Raw genomic sequence first — 24240 nt, 5'->3', positions numbered from 1 at the left:
TCCCGGATGAGATCCCATACGTCACGAGGAGCTCTGGAATGGTCCGGAGGTAAAGATTGATATATAGGACGGATGGTTTTGGACACCGGAATTGTTTCGAGTGTCGCCGGTAATGTACCGGGACCACTTGGACCACCGGAAGTGGCCCCCAGGGTCCACCGGAAGGGGGCCACCACCCCGGGAGGCTAGATGGGCCAAGTGCGGGAGGGAACCAGCCCCTAGGTGGGCTGGTGCGCCCCCCACACTCAGCCCATGGCGCAAGAAGAGGGGAGAAAGGGGAAACCCTAGCGCAGGTGGGCCTAAGGCCCACCAGAAGGGTGCGCCACCCCTCCTCCCCTCCTGGCCGCCGCACCTCCCCCCTTCTAGGGCTGCCACCCCTCCCAGGAGAGGGAAACCCTCAAGGGGGCACAGCCCCTCCCCCCTATATATAGTGGGCACTTTGGGTTGTTGGAGACACAGTTTTCCATCTCCCTCGGCGCAGCCCTGCCCCCCTTCTTCCTCCTCTCCCACGGTGCTTGGCGAAGCCTTGCCGGGAGACCTCGTCTCTCCATCGACACCACGCCGTCGTGCTGCCGGAGATCTTCCCCAACCTCTCCCTCCTCCTTGCTAGATCAAGGTGCGGGAGACGTCACCGGGCTGCACGTGTGTTGAACGCGGAGGTGGCGTGGTTCGGCACTAGATCGGAGTCACACCGCGATCTGAATTGCCGCGAGTACGACTCCATCAACCGCGTGCTAGCAACGCTTCCGCTTAGCGATCTTCAAAGGTATGAAGATGCACTCACCCCTCTCTCGTTGCTGGTCTCTCCATAGGAAGATCTGAATATGCGTAGGAATTTTTTTGAATTTATGCTATGTTACCCAACAGTGGCCTCCGAGCCAGGTTTTCTATGCGTAGATTCTATGCACGAGTAGAGCACAAAAGGTTGTGGGCGATGATTTGTCAATTGCTTGCCGCTACTAGTCTTATTCTTTTCCGGCGGTATTGTGGGATGAAGCGGCCCAGACCGACATTACACGTACGCTTACGTGAGATTGGTTCCACCGACAAACATGCACACCATGCATAAAGGTGGCTAGCGTACCATGCTCGTGTCATTTCAAATGAATCTTCATCTTCATTATGTTGTAGATGCAAATCTTCTCTTATGCTCATGTCACCCAAATCAAGCCTAGAACTGACTGTGTCCTTTGTCTTCTCTTCAATGTTCAAAAACGTTCCTAGCAGATTCTCGCATATGTTTTTCTCAATGTGCATTACATCGAGATTATGCCTTAATTTCACATCAGCCCAGTATGGCAGGTCCCACAAACAAGACCTCCGGTCCCAACATTGACCTTCCTCACACTTCCTTTTCTTTGCAAGCTTTCTTGGTCTCACATCTTTCACCTTTTCAAGTTGCTGCTCTAGCTCTTCTTTAGTGAATTCCACTAGCTTGTCACGGGTTACAGTCTCACCATTAAAATCTTTTCTTTTTCGCCAGCAATGGTTTCGGGAAAGAAAGCGGCCGTGCCCAATATAGTAGATCTTGTTTCTTATTCTCTTCGAGCAAGGATCTTTGTCACAAGGGACAGAGGCCTGATAACACGTCGTGATCCTCCCCAGACAGAGTGTGCAACGCCGGGAAATCATGGATGGACCATATGGTTGCAGCACGTAGATTAAACTTTTCTACTGGAGTCAAGGCATCGTATGTAAGTACACCAGTCCAGAGTTGGAGTAGTTCTTCTATGAGGGGCTCCATAAAGACATTGAAATCCTTTCGTGGAGATTCTGGACCCGGATAAGCAACGACATCATGAAGTTGGACTGATCCATGCGTGCCCATGGTGATAGGTAGTACGACACTACAAAAAAGGGCCACATGCTATAAGACGTGCTCATGTTCCCAAACGGATTGAAGCCATTTGTAGCAATGCCTAGTTTTATGTTCCTTGGATCTGCAGCAAAATCTCCATGTTTTCTATCAAATTATTTCCATGCCTCTCCGTCCGCTAGATGGCTCATCTCATTGTCCACACTTTGTCGCTTCACTTGTGCCATTGTACCTCCAGCGATGATTTCTTTGAGATAAACATTCGTTGCAGCCTTGGTATCAATGGAAAGTGCCTCAGTACCTTCTCCGGTATTGACTTCTTCCCATCATCATCTTTCCACCTGGAGGCATTGCATTTTGGATAGTTGTCAAGCTTGGCATAATACTGCCGAAACAAGACACATTTATTTCGGCACACATGTAGTGAAACATAACCTAGCCCCAACTTGCGGATTATGCTCAATGCTTCATCATAAGACCCGGGAACACATATATCAGGAAATTGAAAGGTCAAAAGGTAGAGTATTGCGTTGAATGCAGAATTGCTAATACGGTTGAAAGACTTGATGTGGAGTAACTTCATGGTGAAGGTAAATCTTGAAAATTTACCTCCTTCATGAGTTGCGTGCTTCGCCTCCTCTAACACCTCAGCAAACATCGACTTCTGTCCATCAACATGATCTTCAACATCGTATAGATCCTTCAATAGGTCAGGAATCCTATCATCTTGATGCCTATCATCTTCCTCCAAACCAGCATTCTCTCGCAAAATCTTTTCCATAAAATCAATGCGAGCATCACCACCATCCATCATATGAGGGGCATGTGTATGAGCTTCAATATGTTGAGGTTGTCCGTGTAAAGGTTCTCCATGATATATCCACCTATCATATGTGCTGGCCATGCCATGAACAAGTAGATGATCTGCCACTCTTCCTTGAGCTATTCTTGAACCGTTGAGGCATTCACATCATGGGGAAAGAATGACAACATCCTCGACAAAATTTGTCCGAACAAATTGCATGAATTCATCATCTCCCTTCATATGTTCTTTAGGAAACCTTCTAACTCCTTTTCTAATCCATCTTCTATCCATCTACCGAAGACAACAAATTGTTGCAACTTACCAGATCAATCTAAGTGCACCAAAATTAATTAATGAAAATGAACGGCAGTAATGACATCTAAAAATCCTAAAAAGTTTATATACCAATTGCCTAACCACAACATTGAAACAAACCAAACTGTAAATCAAACCAGCATTGAAATTGGCACGGATTTAAGTTGCGGAGAAGGCTAAATAAAACAAAACCGTTCATACCTCTAGGAATTTAGAAGAATCCTGTTTTACGGAAAGAACAACTTGGTGACGTCTTTGGGTGTCGTCGAACCTTTCTGAAGGCGTGAGGGGCTACCCTTCATTATGCCTCATCATGTATCGAAGAAAATCTTTAACAGCAGGATCGTCATCGTCTCGATTCTTTTTAAAGGTGTATATGCGTTTTCGTTTGAGCAAAACAAGGAAGAGGGCGGGGATCCAAAAGGCTGCAGGCAGATTGGTCAGTGTAGGAGGAGTAAAAGAGGACGGAGCAGAAAAAGGCCGCGGGAGGGAGGCGAGCGTGGAACAAGATTGTTTCTTGCATGCCTCGCTGGCTGGCTGGGCTCCTTCTACTCCTAGTAGTAGTAGCAGAGTAGGCTGGATGCGCTGGCCGCCTGCGCGTCACATCACGTTGCCCGATGGAGGAGGCAAGGTACTGTCCCCAAAGCTCATTCATCATACGGAGGCGAGGGAGGGACCGGCACAGTAGAGTACAGTAGAGGGAGCACGCAGCCGCAGCCTACACTCTGCTCCGGTCCGGCCCCTGCCCTTGCCCTGCTAGTCTGACGACGACGTACGGCCACCGAGCGAGCGACATGCACAGTAGTACAGCACGGCCTGCGGCCGACGGCGACGGCTACGGCGCCGGCCGGCCCCGGGTCTACGCTCCTGCGGTTCTGAGCCTCCTACCGCTGCCTAGCCCACGGCACGGCGCGGCACGCGTGCCCGTCCGGCCAGCCGGTGATGAATGCATGCCAGCGGCGTCTCCGCGCGTGAGCTAGCTCGTGGCTGCATACTGAGTTCTGTCAAAATGCTCGGGTGCCGGCCCCGTTGACAGCTTGTACCCGGCCGATGGATGGATGCGGCGGCCATGTTCGTGGAAGATCATAGTTTGTTGGAAAGCTGGTGCTGTAACTGTGGCACAGTGGATCAGATTCCACGTTCCAACCAAGTGTTGGGAGTTCTGATCGAGTTCGGGACGCTCCTGCCAACGGTGCTGCTCTGTTCGTAAATCCACCGGCCGCTCACAAGTTTGTAGTACGTGCCCGATTTTCAGATCCCTCGGTGATGACACACGGTGATTATTTCTTATGCAAGGAGGATGCATTGAAAAAGGTTTGCTTCTTCTTTTATCAGAAATTCGTAGTTATTCAGATGCTTGCATACAGAATACCCGATAATTTTGTTGATGAGTATGTCTACATGAGTGAGTCCACTAGCCTTGCATCCATGTACAGATTTTGCAAGACTGTTATAGGAGCTTTGCTACAAGTACGGATGTTTTATAGGATTTTTACAGACAAGGCTGAGGTGGGTTGTTTTAATTGGTACTTAGATGAGGCCGCATCCAACCATTGTAGAGGATTCTAGGGTTGCTTGGTAATATAAATTATATGAAGTAGAACTGTTCATCTGCTTGGCACGGACATTATAGGGGGTGTCAAAGGATCTATTGTAAATACTTGAGGTCGGTGCTTCACATGATCTCTGGATTTGACACTTTTTTTTTGACATGGCTGGCTCTTACACTGACATCAATGTGCTTTAACGTTCTTCAATGTTCAGAGGGCTTGCAAAAGGCAACTGTCTAGAGATCAATGTTGAGATCAATGGTCATCACTACAACAAAGGATACTACCTAGATGATCGTATCTATCCTCAGTGGGCATCTCTAGCAAAGACAACCAATATGGTAGGAGAGAATAGACAGAGATTTGTCCAAGCACAATAGAGTGATAGGAACAATATGGAGCGTGCTTTTGGCATACTTCAATCTCAATGAACCATTGCTCGATATCCTGCTAGAACTTGAAGTATCCTGCTAGAACTTAAAATATCAAAAAGTTGTGAAAAATGATGACTGTTTGTGTGATCATGCATAACATGGTCGTAGAGGATGAGCTTGAGGATGAAATCTTCAATCAAGGGTTTCAGTTTCAGGACGAAAATATTGTGTCTGAGCATGAAAAGGCGTCAACATTTACACAGTTCACTTAAGTTCATCATGAAATACGTGATTGACAATCTCACATTCAATTTCAAGATAATTTGGCAGTAGCACTCTTGGTGCGGCCGATCGGGCCGAGTCCTGTGCGCGGCGGCACCAGCAACAACAGTGGTGTTCATAAACCCAAGACAGCGCCGAGGAAAACGGTGGGGGCGTTGGCAGACGCTGCTCCTCCCTGACTGAAAAAGCCCCGCTGCCCAATCGTGGTCACCAGATGATTAGTGCACAGTGTCCTGCCCGGAAGCGCGGCAGGAAACCGAACCAAGCAGGCCGAGGAGCGAGCGCTTCGGATCCGGTTCTGAACTTGTGATGCATGCCGGCTGCCAAGAAATTCAGAACCTGACCCGACGTGAGTATTTACGGGCCTCTGTCTGTGATTTCCGGTTCGTGTGTACGGGTGCCCTTTGGACGGGTGATGATTGGGATCTTGGTGAGCTGTCCGTCCGAGTGGGGCTCCGATCTCTGCTCCGGTGAAGCTAGTCAGTGAAAAGCTAACAATGCAACTGAATCACTGCACATCCCTCCTAGTGCCAGCAGCAAGTAACTTAAAACCACACACATGCTCTAATTGTGGGTTCTAAAATCTAACATTCACCGGCCTGGCCAGGTGATCGTTGACATGACACGCAAGGCGAGATGGAGATGGAGATGGAGATGGAGATCGAGAGAGATAGGGATAGGGAATGCAAAGCAACGGGTGGCTGGCGATATGGGTGGATCAGATGAGAGGAGATCTGAATGCTTTTGTGGAGCGGGACCATGCATATGCAAGGGCGCAATGCGAAAGGATGCAGGCGCATACGGAGGCCATGCATGTGGGTCGGGGACCCCATTCCGTTCCAGCAGGCAAGAGCAACAGCAAGAGCATCATCGCTAGGGGACCTCCCCTCCACCACCACCTCCTACTGCATGATCCACAACTGGTCCTCCATCGACACATGCATGTTAGGTTGGTCAGTCAGTTACTTACTCGTGGTCTCCAAGTAACTAGAGTAGTACGTACTAGCTTGCATGGAGATGGAATAAGTTGAAAAAAAGAGAAGCATGTTGTAGCATCTACAGCCGGATCCCTCAAATGACTCCTCATACATCCGCCGACGCGTCTGGTCAGTAACCGGACAGGAGAGTGGAGAAAAAAATGACCCAACCGCATCCCTTGTATCGTTCATATATGTCCGGCCTGTCCGCGGATCCTCATATCCATCTCAAATATGGGGAGGATATAAGGGTTCACGGACGCGCCCGGTTAGTCTGTCACATAGGACGTGACTCCATTCTAGACCACAGTTTTTCTTTTCTTTATTCATTCTTTTTTTTTCTTCTCTTTTTTTGTCTTCACCAATCACGTGCAATTGATCATACATATGAGTAAAAAATGAGAAATATAACTGCACACGGTCGGATAAATAAGAAACACGCCGGATTAATGACCGACCGTGTTCCCGAACATTTGAGACCCGAATTTACAAATCACTGCTGAAGATGCTCCAAAAAATGTAACTACGAGCAGATAAAATTATTAAGCACTGAGTGCTTTCAGAACGTTCTATTCCTCTGCTCTTGCAGCTCTTCCCATGTTGATGTTGCTCTCTTCTTGGACCCGTTGAGTGCCCTGCCAACCTTTTTTTTTCCAGCAAGAGGAAATTCTGTAGTACGTATAATTAACAAGTGTGTCCTACCGGAACAAGGCATCTACCGATCGACGAGGGGCCGGTGTAGGGTAACTCCCACACGTACAGTGTGCCGGCAACCCACAGCACCGTCGGCTTGCCAGAGACTTTATTGCATTGTATTGTAATATGATTCACATTTACATAACAACTACTCCCTCCGTCTCAAAATAAATATCGTAAAATTTATATCATATTAATATAAAATTTATACTAGATCAATGACACTTATTTTAAAACGAAGGAAGTATTTCTTTTTAATCTTCTCTGTCACGACTGCAGTGGCGACCGCACTCATCCCTCCAAGCTTTGTGAGGTGACATTGGGTTGGATGACGGGGTTTCATCTTTAAGTTGGTCTTTTGACCTTCATGTTGATAGTCCTCGAGTTTCGTCCATCCATCGGGACATAATTGATGAAGTTTTAACATAGCTTTTTGTCATCTTTTTGAGGCGGCGAGGTTAAGGTTTCTTGTTGTGCGATGTGCAACGTCATAACTCATAAACACGGCGATAACGACGTGCGTGTCCGTCGCTCGTTTTGAGAACGGTGATGGTTATTCGGTGGTGCATGGTCCTCTCCTAGTCTCTTCTTTTCTACGGGTATTGATTTTTTTTCCCAGGCCAGCTCCGAGCGTACTTGGCATGATCATTCGACTCGTGCAAGCTTAACAATACGGCCGTGTTTAATGCGGTAATTCGGATCCGGACTGCATCTTAACTCTTAACTAACATGGTACGTAAAGATGAGTATCTTGAACTGTTTGGGATGGCCGCTGACCGTAGCAGGTGAACGAGGGGTTCGACAAGTTAATTATGTTTACGAACTGAGTCCGGCAAGTGGCATCATACTAACATCTTGGATGATGATCCGTCTGTACGCCCATCTATGGCGTGATAAGGGACGGTTGGGGGACGCATGGCCAGGAACGCATGCATGGTACCGACCGGGGCCATGCATGCATGGGGCCAGGATGGGTCACAGATGCATGCATGATCTTGGATCCCGTCTATCCACTAATCCACCAATACGTACGGGCGACGACGACGATGAAGAAAATACAGCTCGCAGCTTAAGTTTAGATCACTGGCCTCTATACCGTCTACCCTGGATCCCGTCTATCCGGGCCTCTATACGTCCGCCGACTACACCTGATCTTCTTAGTCACTGCAACCATAATCCTCATTTTTTATTTTCCATTTTCACAGAAATACATGCACTGCAATGTAGGAGTACCATTTCACTTCTGTATATAGCTAAAATCGAGCAAACTAACTTCCCGGATATGTCGATGACCTCCTTGCGGGAGTCGTCGATCGGCCTCGTGGTCATTGGCCGTCGAGCGAAATGTTGATGCCTGCTCATCTGTGAAGATCTGCTCACGCTCCATGCCCGTTTTATGGATGAAGCGTCAGTCTGCCGCCACATCCACCTCGGACTAGATGTACTTGACGATGGCATGTTGCTCCATTTGCCTACTTCACTTGGGCGAGCTTCAACTCCGCCAGACGGTCTTTCATGCCAAATCTGGTTTGCTCCTGCATTGAGCCTTCACTTCCTTGTTCAACGCGTGTCGTGGCAACGATTCTGACAGTAAGAGAGGGATAAGATGATGGAGCATGCTCGAGCTATAGGACAAGAGTGACACTCGGATTTTACAAGTTCATGCTCCTCTTGGAGAGGTAAAAGCCCTATGTCTCGAGCTCTGAACTCCGAGGCTATGCTTGCTCTGTTCTCAAAAGTATGCGAACCCTTTTCTCAACGTTAGGGGGAGGCTTATACAGAGTGAGCCGTCCCTCATCATGACTACGATACAAGGCGGATAATAGAGGGGGGTTATTACAGGAGTTACTGGTAACACCGATGCCTCCTCCTCCGTGAAGTTCAAAGAGTGCCCCGATGTCGCACATCTCTGCCCGACACTCCAGGGTCAACATCTTGTAATACGTCGCTTGGTGCGTACCATGGCGGCAGGCGGATGACGAGCTCGGATTGGAAGTGGAAGAGGGGAGGAGGGAGAAACAACGACACAGATGAGATGAAGAGGATGGAAATCGGCATGGGGTTAAGATTGCCTCACCGCCAACTTAAACAGCCGAATTTGATCCCTTGGACGGCGCGTCAGAGCAACGTCATGAATGCGTCCTTACCGAACTGAAGGAGGCACTCATTGGACCTACGGGTTCTGGCGCGGGCCCCTCCCATCGATCCGACATGGCAGACGCATCCGGACACCGCATATCCATTCCACATGTGGGTTGGGTTTGGGATATGCGAGACAACCTAGATGTATAGAGCCGATTTGAGGGGTTAGATTGTTGATAAATTCCTGACCATAGTAACCGGGCCTTTAGCCGAATGTATATCGAGGGTTTGACAGGTCTGGTTGTAGATACTCCAGCTACTACATAATACCAGCCCCGACCTGAAATATTAAGCAGCTTGCTGGTTCGCACGCTAGGGAGGGGGAAAAGGCACGTCCGTCTTCTCTTGCGGTCTGCCCTGCCAATCCTGGCGAAGAAAGAAAACGCTTGTCCCTCTCTCATTCTCTTGCCGTGACTTTAGAGCTTCAGTTCCCTGGACCGGAGGACGCCTCGACGCGACGCTTGTCATGGTGCTGACGAGAGATATTGATAGGACTGGACGTACGCCCGCTCGCTTGCTTTGTCGTCAGCATGTACCGTTGTGCGTAGCGTCGAGCAGGTGGAGGCTAAAACCTTTTTACAAAAGTTGATCCAGATCTAACTCTAATTTGTAAAAATTTCATGATCTGATCCTTTTTTCTACTGCCAGGGTTCATGTCGGTGTGTATAATAGCCTATCGTCAAGGTCCTGACGGTAGGGGTGCACACCGTACCGTAAAAAAATCCTAAATATCAGAGTTCGCACCTACCGTCGGGGCACCTTGACGGTACGGTTGTAGATGCTACCGCGAGTCTATTTGATGGTAGGGGTCCATCACGCTGATGTGGATAAGTTTTTTACCGTCAGGGGCCTTAACGGTAGGCTGTCCTATCCATATGGACCCTGGCGATGAAAAAGAAGGATCAAATCATATTTTTTTTTATAAACCAGAATCAGATCTCGATCAACTTTTACAAAACAGTCAAAACACGAAATTTTGCCGTAGCTCGAGTGACCAGCGCCAGGCTTTCAGACAAAATGTTAAGGTTTGGAGCAACAGCGTAGCAGATAATAATATTCAGGGAATCATGGTAGCTATGATTCACAGGAGATCCAAGTGTGGGGCAAAGAATGCAGCAGTCATGTAGGAACAGAGAGTTTCCGTTGGTGACGCTGTTCGTCAATCTGGTTCAATCGAATGGAGTAAAAAAAAAAACAGAAAAGAGTAGAATGAGAGTTTCCCGCATCTCTGTCCACAGGACAGGGGATCCAGCCATCCAGGTAATTTGGTTGTTTTTTTAAGAAAAGAAGGATTATCTCCGGCCTCTGCATGAACATGATGCATACAACCCTTTATTAAGCATAACAAATGAGTCTCGGTTCGACATAGTCTCCGACAAATGAAATTAAAAGCAAAATGAAAATGGAAAATGAAAGATGCCACAAAGATGCCACAACCGGTGAAATAGACCTAGATGTCTACTTATCTATCCTATTAGTGGACTGTTATCCAAACCGATTGAAGATATCCCGCGCTACCGTCTCCCATCAGGTAGACCCAGTAACCAAAGACTCCCTGGTTTCCGTAGAAGTGAGTAACGACCAAGTACGGATCAATGCCGCCGCTCTGTGTAGTACCTGCAAAAAATGTATATTTGTATGTCTGTCAGAAACCACATCATTCCTACAATTTCATATAGCCCATAAAAGTGCACACACTCTAATGCGAATGTGTCTAGCAACAATCGTATGCACTTCATCTAGCCACGTTTCAAATAACGTGTCATTTTTTTTATATTTTTTTTAGAAAAGGAGGAAGACCCTCGGCCTCTGCATCTGAACGATGCATGCAGCCATTTTATTAATTATTCATAAAGACCTTACAAAGTAATACATCAGTAAGACTGAAGCCACCGTCTAGACAACATATGTCGCTACTTCTATACAGTTGATGATAGGATGCTCATAGTCTGGGCCTAATACCAAACAGACCTCGCAACCAAACCTAACATCTAAGACCTGATGCCCCAACCAAGCCACCTGCCGGGCACCCATCGGTTCGGCACACACTAAGAGGTCGCCGCCGCCAACTTCCATCAATCCATCTTCAGAACTGTACTGACGCATCCACCTTGCCCGGTCTAGCTGTCGTCGACGCCACCACGACGCCAGAAGCGTCACCCTCCTGCGCGAGTCCCTCGCACATCAGACACCTAATCACCAAGGCGCCACGCCATCAAGATCCATTGCCTTCAATGTGTAGGAGGAAGCACCGCTCCACCGAAGAAAACATCCACTGGTCCCCCGAACCCGCGTACACCTCCAAGAATGACGCCCCCAAGGGGGAGACGACACAAGCGCGCCGCCGTCTTCTGATCTATCGATCTAGGGTTTCCCCGGAGGTAGCAGATAGTAGTCTAGAACTTCTCCTCGGCAATGCCTTCAAGAAGGGAACGACGCCGTAGAGCGTCGCCATCGCCGGCCTTGCCATCTAGCCAAGAACAGGTTTTCACCCAGATTTGTTCGAAGAACTCCATCCAGCTTCTTATGCACAGGTCGCCGCCTTCTCTGCTGGAGACTAGATCAAAGGATCCAGCCGCCGCCACCTGAACGGCCGAAGCACCACCACGGTGCCAAAGCAGCCCGACACTGACTGGACTGCAAGTAGTGGGAAGACGGAGACTGCAAAGGTGACGCCTTCAAGAAGGTAACGACGCGTAGGCACCGTCGTCACCCACCACGACCGAAGTCGGATCACGGATTTCACCAGCAGCCGCCCGTCCCCACTCCATGTACAGCCAGCTGGCCGACCACCTCCGACGAAGAAGAAGGCGACCACCACCAAGCCTAGGGCCGGCGCCCCAGACATCCTCGTGTTGCAGATCAAGTCCATGAGCAGTGCACCGCTGACGACGATTCAAATCGGTAGCACACCGAATCAGCCCGATTGAGTCAAGGACAGATCTGTTGCTGCTAGTGCCGTCCTCCTACGCCGCCGCCTCACCACAGCCATGCCGCCGCCGATCTACGTCACTGCCGCCGATCTGGTCGGAAAGGAGCGCCGCCTTTCAACCAGATTGAGATCCGAGGAGAAAACCGCCGTCGTCGTCACGCCACAAGGGCTTTGCCCTGTGACGCCCTGGACGACGACGGCGGAGGGGAGATGAGGTGGGGGCGGCTGTAGGAGGAGGGCAGGGGCTCCCCGGTGCGGGGCGGCGCCGCCGCACGGGGGAGGCGGGGGCAGCTGTAGGGAGGTCGGGGCGGCTCTGTAGATATTTGCTGGCGCCTGCAGGGGAGGAAATAACGTGTCAATACTATCCGGAGGTAAAATATTAAAGGCTATATGAACCGTCTGCCAAATAACTCTCGCAAATGGGCAATGGAGAAAGAGGTGTGAAATGTTCTCTTCGTTATCACAGAAACTACACCGAGTACTACCCCCTAATTTCGTTTAGCCAAGTTATCCTTAGTAAGAATCACCTTCTTGTGCACAAACCACATGAAGACCTTGATCCTTAAGGGAACCTTGACTTTCCAAATATTTCTTGATTTAGGGATAATTGTGTTATCAATAAGATTGAGATACATCGATTTGACTGTAAATACTCCGCTACTCGTGAGCTTCCAATATACCCTATCAGGCTCCTTCGATAAATGTATGTCAATGAGTCTCCTAACCAGGTGTAACCAATCAGTCCATCGATGACCTATCACGTAAAGGTAAAAGAAGGTATGACAGGTTTAATAGCATGAACATTGTAATCATACCAGTTTTGTGATTTGGTTGTTTATTTGTTTATTATGACTCAACTCAATGATTCTAACACGAAACCTCATGGAAACTATTGTATTTGTTAATCCCCTATTTTGAAATGCATTTTCCGTCCTATTTTTATGAACGACGCTACGTGTCGACCGGTGGATCTTTCTAAAAGATCCGTCGCCTCGAGGGTCATTTGATCTGATGTTATCCAACAACATGTATATTTCTTCACCATTGCAACAATGGGGCATTGTTGCAGAATCCTTTTTGGCAACAGATCATATGTTGTAGAAACATTTACAATAGAGATTCTGTTACGAAATTATTAGTTTTTCGTTTTAACTTTTTTGCAACATGAGTCTTGTTGCGCAACAACTTATGCAATACCGATGATGTTGCGGACTATCTTTTGGTCTTAACTTTTTTGCAACTTGGGTGTTGTTGCGAGAAGACTTTTGCAACACAGATGATGTTGCAAAAAAATTGTTAAGATGGCAGAGGCACGCGTCGCGCATGAATTGAGTCAGGAGAATTGGTGTCATGACTCCCGATCCGATCTAGACGGGAAGACCCGAGAGTTTTGTAACATTTAGCATGCTGCAATCAGGTGGTTTGCAACACCTATTGTGTTGTACTAGTATGTATGTTGTGCACAGTTTGGTGAAATTTGGATCTGACGGCTGCATGAGTGGTTACGCGTAATCGACCGGTTGATTCTAATCACGTGATACACGTCAACTGACGAATCCGACTCACGAGCCGTCAGATCTGGTGCATCAAGCGACCGAGCAACTTCCTTCACTTTTACGACTTAGGTCATGTTGCTGTTTTTCTGCAACTACGATCTTGTTGCAGTTTTTTTTTTTGCAACTAAGGTTCTGTTGCAGATTTTCTCTTTTCGCAACAGAGGTTTCGTTACAGATTTTTTTTTTTGCAACTGAGATTATGTTGCAGAAGTGTCGTACGTTGTACTATCATAATCAAATGATACAGATCATGCAACAGAGCCATTGTTGCAATGAGAGATTGCAACAACAGGCTAGTTGCAAAAACTTATGGTGGTGGCCATAAGGCCCATGACGTGCAGAGAAGAGGGTGGACGCCAGCCTGCGATCCGCCTGATGATTTATAATGTTTCCTTAGTTTTGTGTTCCCTGTCACTACGTTTCCGTAATCCCGTGAATCAAAGATGCATGGACATACATGCAAAGGGCACCAATCTGGTCTTGTAAAAATGGAAAGCCTTCTCATTGGATTTTTCAAGTTTTCCATGGAAATTGACATTTCTACTTCAACCAAAATTCACATTGTCAACATTACCACCGTGGAAAATAGGTTGAAGTGGGCTAGTTATGTGAGGCAAGTGACTACCCACTTATTATAAACTTTGTTAAAAGAATAGTACTCCATGTCCCAAGATCTTGGACGACGGAATAACAACTCTTGACCAAATAAAACTCCAAAACAGTCAATATCTGTAGCTACCTTAAGTACAGTTAAAAAGTGCTGGTACACTGAAAAACTGCATATTTTAGTTTCAGGTGTGATTGGGCCACATGAATAAAAACGTAACAATAAAGGAAACGCATGAATATTCGAGTGCAAAATCGATGATTACAGACTATGCGAAAGTTGCAAGATTATGTAAAATGAATGGGCATTTTGTCGAATAGGCATACTATCAATAAAAACCGTATGTCTACCTTTCACTCTGTAATTATGGCCCCACTAGCTCCATATATCTGGCGATGCATAGCACCGAGATGAGGCTACGAGTGCCTCGGTGGCGTCGTCGGCTTCTTGGCCATGCCATCTCAAACGCGGCTTCTCAACAAGAAGCTGGATAAGACGCTGAGAAACAGAAAGGATGACGCTGAATATCAACTGGGCACCCTTATAACCCCAATTAGATCGATTGCACTGTTGACGAGTTCTTCATTGACTCGGAGAAGGGAGAGTGCTTAAAATCAGGTAATATGTCTATTGTGGATCCCTCCTTTATCCTTGATAGCTCAGTCAGATATGGCTGTAGTTAATACTGCTGCATCGAGATAACTGAGGCATTGAACAACCTTGTACCAAAATAACAAAATAGCAACCTGGGGCATATTTTAAAATGTCAGTGACTGAGAGAAAAATCTAATACGAGGAAACTAAATTATCTGATAGTGTTATGCAAGCTCAGCAGAACATAGCTAGTGTGTTGAATATATAGGTTGACCGGCTAATAGAATATCAGTTGTTAGGTAACTATGAACTTGTAATAAACAAATAAAAATACCGACCTGTGGTTTACTTTTATCGGCCTTCTGGATGTACAATATCTGAAAATATGGCCTCCTGTGCTGAGACGCTAATTGTTGAGTTGGTCGATGGTTTGCCTGAATGCACTCCGCTGGTCTGAAGAGATGATGCACCCTCGGCACAGCTGCTGTTGTAGCTCGCACTATCCTGCAGCTGGAGTGCGACCTCAAGGTTCCAGAGTACATCACCCATTGATGGCCTATCTATGCTACGATCAGCAACGCATTTCTCCGCTATCTCTGCAAATGTCCTGAAGCACTGAGGGGTGATTTCCTCCTTAACACAGGGGTCGACAATCTCCTCGAGTACACCTTTCTTTCGGCAAGATAGCGCCCAGTCACGCAAGCTCACTTGCTCATAAGGGAGCTCAGTGTTTATCACAGGGCGCGCACACAGGGTCTCAAACAACACGACCCCGAAGGAGTACACATCTGATTTTTTGGTGAGACGCTGCAGCCGGAAGTACTCAGGATCAAGGTATCCAAAGGTGCCTTTCACGACGGTGCTCATGTGGCTGTTGTCAATGTCTGGACTAGCCTTAGACAAACCGAAGTCGGAAACCTTTGCCATCAACCTATCATCTAGTAGGATGTTGGTGGTCTTGACATCACGGTGGATGATTCCTTGCTCTGTGCCGGTGTGGAGGTAATGCAGTCCTCGGGCTGCACCAATGCAAATCTCAAGGCGCTGCTGCCATGGCAGTGGTGGGTTTCCAGTGTTGTACAGATGCTCACGGAATGTTCCATGAGCCATGTAGTCATACACCAGAATCATCTCATTCTTCTCCTCACAGTAGCCAATCAAAGATACAAGGTGGCGATGGCGGAAATTGCATAACATCTCGATTTCAGTCTGAAACTCATGAAAGCCTTGTTGGGATTTCTGGTTGAATCGCTTGATTGCAACTTTTGTCCGTCCGTCGATCTCGCCACTGTAGACATTTCCGAAACCACCTCTGCCGATGATAAATGCTTCATCGAAGTCTTTGGTGACAAGTTGAATTTCTGCAAATGAGAAGCGACGGACGAGATCACATGTGGACTCTCTGCATTCAGTGGGACGATTCAAATGTCGACAGTCAGTCTTGAAAGAACTCTTCCCTACCTTCTTCTGTCTGGAGATAACACACGTGATGGTAAGGGCAATCAAAATCAAAGCAAAACCTCCGGTAGTTCCCCATATGGCTGCTAGTTTATCACCTTTATATTTTCTTGCACCACTAGGTTTCTGCGGAAGTGGAGGATTGAGCCCAGCAAGATTGTTCGTTCCATAGCCCTGTAGCTTGAAGACCTCAAGACCATTCAGTATTACATCAGTAAACTCTGGTTGGTCTGAAAAATCAGCTTCAAGTGCAATCCACAAGTCTACCATACTGGAACCAGTAGCCATGATAGCATAGTCTCTGTATGCTGTTCTACCGATTCCTCCGCTCCAAAGGATAACATCCACCTTCTGCTGCGCGGCGTGGTTGTTAATGTTAATGAAGAACACCCTCTGATTCACCTTGGTAATGGGATACTCAATCTCACAGAAATGAAACCTTAGGAGGTAAAAGAACCCCGCATCAACCGGTAAAATCCATGTAAGGTTGTAGTTCAGTTTGTGTGTCAGATGGAAATTCGGATTTACATGTGGATTTTGCCCCATCGACCGAGCTGAAGCATATACATCAACTGGTGCAGTGTAATTCGGCACTGTGGGTGTATACCTGATAGTCACATTATCATCTTTGCTGAAGGTTACCCCAGAGTCATCATATCTGTACGGGGCATCATTGATCCATGAGCGGTAAAAGCCCGAGTCATCTTTCGGGGAAATGTATGGCCCCCCGACATTGATCCGATACATAGTCTGGAAGCCTGTGTCAGCGGTGAATTTGAATAAATCTGTGTGATTGCCGCTGACAAATTTTGTGTCAGCTGTCGTGAAGATGTCAGGTGTGGGCACAATCTCAATGCCATTCACAAATGCATAAGAACCAGTCTGATGTGTTGATGGGGCAAAGGTGAGGTCCAAGCTGCCTGAAGAAACATTCACCGAGTATTCACGCACAAGGTAGGCAGAACTGGTCGCCTGAGCAGTTTGCGAAGCACTGAAACCATTTAAGAGTACAAGATTTCCTGCCGTGACCCCAAAGAAGGCATCGGAGACAACATAGTTTCCGTAAGCAATCGGATAGAAGTAGAGGCGTAAGAACACGCGGCCTGCGGTCACAGGGAAGGAATAGGTGTAATTTGAAGTGAATATGCGTGCGGTCATATAAGGGACCATAGAGGGGAGTGAAGGGTCTTCGTATGCAGCATTGGCTGCAACTCCTTCCAGTAATGGTGCGAACTTGGAGCTGATGTCCCCATCCCAAGTACGACCAATATCATCATCGCCTTGGCCTGATGCTCCGCAATTTAGGAGGATGAGGCCAGAGGCCATGGAGTTGCTATCAGCCGCCATGGCAATCGACAAGAAAGCTAACAGTGTGAGGAATATGAGGGTAACTGGTAAGGTTGGGAGCACCATTGTGGTGGTTGGTGTACCAGGAGAAATAATTGGGGGCTCCGTTACATCAACTTGCTACAGGAGGGCTGTTGTATGGTAAAAGAACATTGTAATGTTCTTGGAATTTGGGGCAAGAAAATGTCGGGAAAATTGAGGATCTTAGGATCACTGTGCTATTGTTTAGTGAAGAAGGCACACCTAGAAAGCCACAGAACCTGCAATCGCAGCAAAAAGAAGTTGATAATTCAGTAAACTGAATCATGGCAGTTTGAACAAAAGATCATTGATGCAAGGCAGAACATCCACGTGTCTGAGTACGAGATCACCACTAATAATTGCAAGAACTTTAGTAAATTGAAGTTCCTGGCATCACCGGAAGTTGAAACTGTACCAGAAGACAGAAATAGACAAAGGCTGGTCACTCATTTCTTTCCAACAGTAGATCAAATAAGAAGAAAAAAGAGTGCGAGAATTTAACTAAAAAAAGTAGTCAATATATACATCTGACAAGGGTAGATCTAGCATGTACAAACCGAACATTTAAGTAAGAAATCAAATAAAAATTACTACCTCCGTAAGTAAATATAAGACGTTTTTGGAGTTCAAATTCAACTGCAGAAACGTCTTATATTTAGTTGCAGACGTAGTAGTATACATTTGTGGACGAAAAAATCACACCAAGAGGAAAAACATGGAGTAATAACCCGTTTTTTTGACCTGTGGAGCAACAGTCCTGAATGATGATTCCACATCTAGAAAAGAAATTGGTGGACAACTTGCCTTTTATTTTGATGTTTCCCTTAAAAAGTGGTCTATTCTTCTTGCTAGGTTCGAGATCATACTTTTTAAAAGTCTAAAAAAAATCTAAGCAGGAAAACCTGAATTGTTGTCTTTCCAAAACACACAGTATGGTGATTGTGTATGAAAGAACTAAACTCAGGGGAACCCCTTGGCCAAATTTGGGGCGGAAGCTATAGATATCAGAACCCTTCAAAAATTCGAGCCCAGGAATGGATACATAGAGCATATCCAACCGGATCAAGATAAAGGAGCTCGAAAAGAACGAGGAGCAGGATGCATGGTTACCTGAACAGGAAGGCCGAGTTCGTGTGGGAAGAGAAATCAAAGCCATGGGCGAGATGAAGGCCCAAGCAGCAGCAGTTACGGCGCTGTTGGCGGGAAAAAGTGATGAGAGATTCAGCATGCACTCGCCGAGTGCTTTAGTGGACGAAAATATGTGACATGCCACCCCCGGGAGTAATATTGACCGCAAAATAAACAGCACACCAAGCAGCTCAGGGCAAAGGATAGCCACAGAACAAATGTTGAAAGGTCTCATGTTCAAAGCAAAACAAATATCTCACCGTCTTTGATTTTTCACTCCAAAAAAATATACATTTGGCATCGACAAGAATGGTCCACTGATTTTCCGTGTCCATACCACCAGTGGAAGGAATAAATCTATATTATAAAGATATAAATGTATGACATTCATAACGTTATTTAAATTCCGAACATATACCAGAGAGACTCGCCACATCCACAACATGGCATACTAGAAAATCCCGAACTATTCAAACAAAGGCAGGAAAGATTTAAGTAGGGGACTAGTTATTTCAGTGATATTAGTATGGTGCAGACTAATCATGCTATTCTACTCCGGATCATAAAACACTGAACTTAGCATGTATTGTCCACAGGAAAGTTGTAGTTTCACAATAGCATAGGGTTATTTATATTAGTATATAGCAAGTGCAACAATCTGTGACCAGTCAGCCGGTCAATAGAAAAGAAAGCTACTACCAGGATAAGGACCGGACATCGTTTTGTGCTACCATGCCATTGATGAGAGCAGATGGAGGAGTAGAGCCATGTTAATTTCCAGGTTCCAGATTGGCACAAGGGAACAGCTTGGTTGCGATTCAACTTCAAATCGCAGTCGACTTGTCATGTGGACATGCTTCCTAAGTACTTCCTTCGTTCCTAAATATAAAACCTTTTAGAGATTTTACTATGAACTACATACGGAATAAAATAAATGAATCTACACTTTAAATTATATATCTATATACATTCATATATGGTCTCTAGTGGAATCCCTAAAAGATCTTATATTTAGGAACGGAGGGAGTAGAAAACACCAGGACACGGTGTAACTGTGAACTAATTAAACATGGGATTCAAGAGTAATCTTCCATACCTCGGTCGAACAGGCAGGGAATGTGCGAGTCAACTGTGTCGTCGATCGAAAAACCTCGAGGCTGACCACCGCTTCGTCATGATTTGGATTGAAGGGGATGCGGCGCATCTGGACCTGGACTCTGTATCCGTCCTTTGAAGCGGTCAAGTGAGAGTGTGAGGCAGTGGGGGTATCTGTCCCTTGCTTGGACCATCGCCGTCCATCCGCGCCCGCTCGTCGAACCCGCTGGCACTGGCACCGGCACCAACCGCCGCTTCCGGCCATCCGCGGCCGGTGTTGGCAGCAGGGCGCCGCCATCCCTTCAAACACCCCGCACCACCGCATCTTCTCCGACGCAGGCGAGGCCCCCGCACCCCCAACCCTAACCTACTCATGTCGTCTCCGTCTCCGGCGGCTCGTCGACCGCCTGGTCTTTGCCGGAGACAGCCGCGTCGTGCTCCGGCCGGCTAGGCCGATTAGCACCCGCTCCGCTGGCTTATTGGGCCGGGCCCATTGAAGCGGGTGTGGTTTGCCGCTCAACACGAGGTTGACGGCCTAGTCGTCGAAATCATCACTTTTACGTCCAAATTTTGAATTATTTTCATAGTTGATATTTGAAACTAGATTTCATGTTAATGAATTTTGATGATATTTTCTTTCAAAAAATAACCAAAAGTGTTGCTTGTTGAGAAAAGGAAAAAAAAATCTTTTTCACCAAAACCTTGGAAAACCAAGCAAAAAAAAACATATTAAACACGAAAATGCATGTAGAAAAAAGACAAAAATCTAAGTGTTCTCTAGAACACGACACGTGGCACACGAAGGGGTAACCATCAGCAGTTGTTCCCCCTAATCGTCGGCAGCAAACCCTAAAGAAAAAAGGTCGCCCCTCTTATTGGCGGGAAGAAAAGACTACAATACCCTTTGGGCCGACCAATCAGATCCGAGACAGGAGCTGTGTGGAATTGTACTGTAGCAAAGACATTCTTGATGATGTGAAATAATTTGTTGCAACTAGGGCTGCAAGAAAAGCTCGAGGCTCGTGAGTCGCTCGAGATCGACTCGTCTTTTGGCTCGACTCGAGATCACCTCGAAAAGAAACGAGTTGAGTATGAACACTATGTGCAGTTCGGTCGAGAAACGAGCCAATCTTGAGGCAATACTAGCTCGCTCGATGTTAGCTCGATAGCTCGGTTTAAGATCATTATGTTATATATTAAATGGAAATAGAATAATTTATTACCATACATGTTGTTCACGATTTTCTCCATTTTATCTACTAGCAAACACGGAAGTTTAACTAAGTATAGAGAAAATTTAGGCCTTATTACGGTACATGGTCGGGTGTTTGTTAATGTCTCGTTGCTTTTGGCCAGAATTCCCAAGCATATGCTCCTTGATTTTCCTATCTTTCTTTCATGAAGACCATCATCTGCTGCAAGATGAGCTCTTGGAAGAATGACGTGATGGTTGTACAATCAATCGAAGTAAGCCTTTTTTCATTTTCACATTGAATGATATCTGAATATGTCTGCGGTTCTTTCTCAAGATAGAATTTATGGTTACACTATTCACGTGTAAAATACTTTTGGAAAGGGTACACGTGATTTGGTGTATTGTAAGCCGAAGTGAACATTTTTTTATGGTCTCATTTAGCTCGAAAGTAACTCAAGATCGACTCAAGATCGTTACAAGCTGTGCACGAGTCATGGTTTACGGCTTGACCTTGAGCTTCATTCAGTTTGAGCTCGCTCAAATTCGACTCGTTTGCAGCCCTAGTTGCAACATGTGGTGGTGTTACGGAGCGAGGGTGCCTAAATCTCGTAATATTGGTCTCTTGCATCTCCTTCGACCTAATTACTACCCCGGATACCCTAGGTATCGGCTGGAATCAACTCCAACATCCTGTTTTTTGATTAAATTATTTTTAATCCTTTTATTTAAATTTGTAACCGTAGGTAGCATGTTAGATCATTCCTGGGTAGCTAACAGTTTAATTTAGTACTCGACGAATAATGTAGGATGTCTTACGTTATGAGACAGAGGAATTTAAACTTTTGTCCGAGCAGGACTCCGGTCGTTTTAGCCTCGCGAGAGAAGCTCCCATGCTCTGTTTTCCCCTCCCTATCTGCTTCTTCGTCTTTGGCGGCGGCTGGACCTATCTCCTCCCCCTTTATTTCTTGGTGTCGGTGTGGGCTCCCTTTGAACCGAGGAACGACGAGTCTGTGAGTGGCGGCGGGAAGCAGCAAGCAGCAACGGCAGAGCTTGTGCTGCTCCTCTCTTACTCTCTCTCGATCTCCCCTGTGTGTGTGCATTTAGAGCATCTCCAACAGCATCGCAAAAAGGCGTGCGCGCGGTAAACGGACATTTTAGCGCGCTCCAGCGGCGGCAGGAAAAACGCGCGCGTGGGAACAGCTTGCGCGCGCGCGCGAAAAGGCGGCAGCTCGCGCGTCATCTTTGCCGCGCCGCTTCCCGCGCGCCTATAAAACGCAGCGCTCTCCACCGCTCCCTCGCGCGCCGCCACCGCTCTCTCTTCCTCTCCCTCGCGCGCCGCCACCGCTCTCTCTTCCTCTACCTCGCGCGCCGCCACCGCCCCAGCGCCACCGCCCCCGCCGCGCCACTATGCCGCCGCGCCGACGTTTTGCGTCGGGCTACCGCGGCATCCGCCAGCGCCCCAACGGCGGGTTCTACGTCGAGATACGCTCCGGCGATCTCCGGCTCAGCCTCGGCACGTACGACACGGCGCACGAGGCCGCCCGCGCGTTTGACGCGGCGGCGTGGCGCCTAGGCAGACCGCGCCGCCAGATGAACTTCCAGGACGTCCACACGCTCCACCAGGCGCTGGATGGTGGTGATGATTGGAGCGACTGGGATTAAAAGTTTTTATGTTTTCGAACTATCTATCTACTTGCACCGAACTATCTATCTATATTTTCGAACTATCTATCTAGTTGCAATCTTTGTAAAATAACTTTGTATCCTTTTTTATTTTATGCAATCTTTTTATTTTGCCCATTTTGCAATTGAAAATGTTGTGCGCGCGCTGCATTTTTGCGCGCTGCTGGAGCGGCGCGCGCTGTACTTTAGCGCTGCTGCTGGAGCCAGCGATGCGCGACGCGCCAAACCAGGCGTGGGCGCGCGGCAAACATGTTTTTTAGACGCGGCGCGAAGCGCGGCTGTTGGAGATGCTCTTATCTGTAGAAGACATGGACGAGGCCAAAGACAAGGGACGAAGCAGCAGTTATTCTTCTCCAATGACCAGAGATGTAGTGCTTGCATGACCATTTCTCATACCATAGTTTTTTATCTTTTCCTCCTAATAACCCGTTCGTCATGGCGTTCTTGGCAAAAAGTCCCTGTCTTTTCAACTAATTAACCCGCAGTCCTTCGATAAGCAAGGACGATTTTTTTTACGTTTTATGCAAAACCCCCTATATTTAATCTGAACTAACCCACAGTCCCTCTTTTAAGTGAATATGAACCTTTTTCAGTTTTACATAAAACCCCCTAATATATGTGTTAATCATCCCGCATCTATTAAGAATTAATATATATTTTCAAATAAACATATCTCTTAAACCGTAAATTAACATGTTATACATGAAATTTGATTAGAAAAATGTATAAAATTTGAATATGGTGCTATTTTACATGTTCATTATGTTTAAAATGCAATTTAGGGTGCATCTATTAAGAATTAATATATATTTTCAAATAAATATATCTCTTAAACCGTAATTTTAATTTTAACATGTTATATATGAAATTTGATTAGAAAAATGTGTAAAATTTGAATATGGCGTTATTTTACATGTTCATTATTTTTAAAATGTAATTTAGGGTGCAACTTAATAGATGATACACGATTCATCTTTATTTTGTGCCGGTGTTGGTTGGCAAGGAGCGAGCGAAGGAAAAAAATATAGTCGTTAGCCATGCTATATTTGTATGAAATCCCCTCTTTATACATGTTGCGCGATCTAGGACCATACATATATACCTTATTTTTTTGAAATCCATGCGTACTTACCATCGGACTATACTATCTTTTTATAGTGAATATATAAGCAATTTTGTGATGTACATACACTTATAAATTCATGAACATTATAATTACATGATGGTTTATTTTAAAAATGTTCGAACTATTTGTGTGATAGTCATGAATGTTAATATTGAACTGATAAGTACGATCTTAATTTGTGTTCCATTTGGTGTATGTGAAAGTGATACATATGGCCTTTCTTAAATAAAGTTAATTTATAGGTCGGCCACGTTAGTATTGAACGGCCCATCTAGATGATGCGTGAGTGTAATTACAAGTGCACGCCATCAATATGACGAGTCAAAATTAAAATTAAATCAAAATTAAAATAATAACTTAAATAAAATAAAATGTTTACTCACCGTTACAATGCAGGGGCATTTTTGCTAGTAAGAAAAAAAAAGATGAAGTTGTTTTTACGTGGTGGCCACATGCAACATCTACCGGCCAAATGGCAATCAGAAGCATCATGCATTGCATAGCCCAATACAATATACTAATACTGAATATGCCACATAAA

General features: G+C 46.2%; 1 protein-coding gene across 2 annotated transcripts; it reads right to left on the bottom strand.

Moving 5' to 3' along the window:
- Positions 1-14274: 14274 nt before the first annotated feature.
- On the bottom strand, positions 14275-20254 carry LOC123442683 (receptor-like protein kinase FERONIA). 2 transcript variants are annotated; one of them, XM_045118793.1, is made up of 5 exons: positions 19697-20254; positions 18583-19479; positions 17823-17881; positions 14985-17711; positions 14275-14798 (listed from the first exon to the last, which is right to left on the bottom strand). In XM_045118793.1, exon 4 carries the CDS (start codon positions 17515-17517, stop codon positions 14998-15000), a length of 2520 nt encoding a protein of 839 aa, XP_044974728.1. In that variant the 5' UTR covers positions 17518-17711; positions 17823-17881; positions 18583-19479; positions 19697-20254; the 3' UTR covers positions 14275-14798; positions 14985-14997. The 2 variants fall into 2 exon arrangements, with proteins under 2 accessions (XP_044974728.1, XP_044974727.1); XM_045118792.1 differs by lacking the exon at positions 17823-17881.
- Between the last annotated feature and the right edge of the window lie 3986 nt (positions 20255-24240).

Source organism: Hordeum vulgare, chromosome 3H, assembly GCF_904849725.1.
Source record: "Hordeum vulgare subsp. vulgare chromosome 3H, MorexV3_pseudomolecules_assembly, whole genome shotgun sequence".
In the NCBI taxonomy this organism is placed as follows: domain Eukaryota; kingdom Viridiplantae; phylum Streptophyta; class Magnoliopsida; order Poales; family Poaceae; genus Hordeum; species Hordeum vulgare.
This window is presented reverse-complemented; position numbering and strand designations above follow the sequence as displayed.

What these genes read in the sequence shown, in the direction of transcription:
- LOC123442683 (XM_045118793.1), bottom strand. Translation starts at nt 17,517, where the DNA reads ATGGTGCTCCCAACCTTACCAGTTACCCTCATATTCCTCACACTGTTA.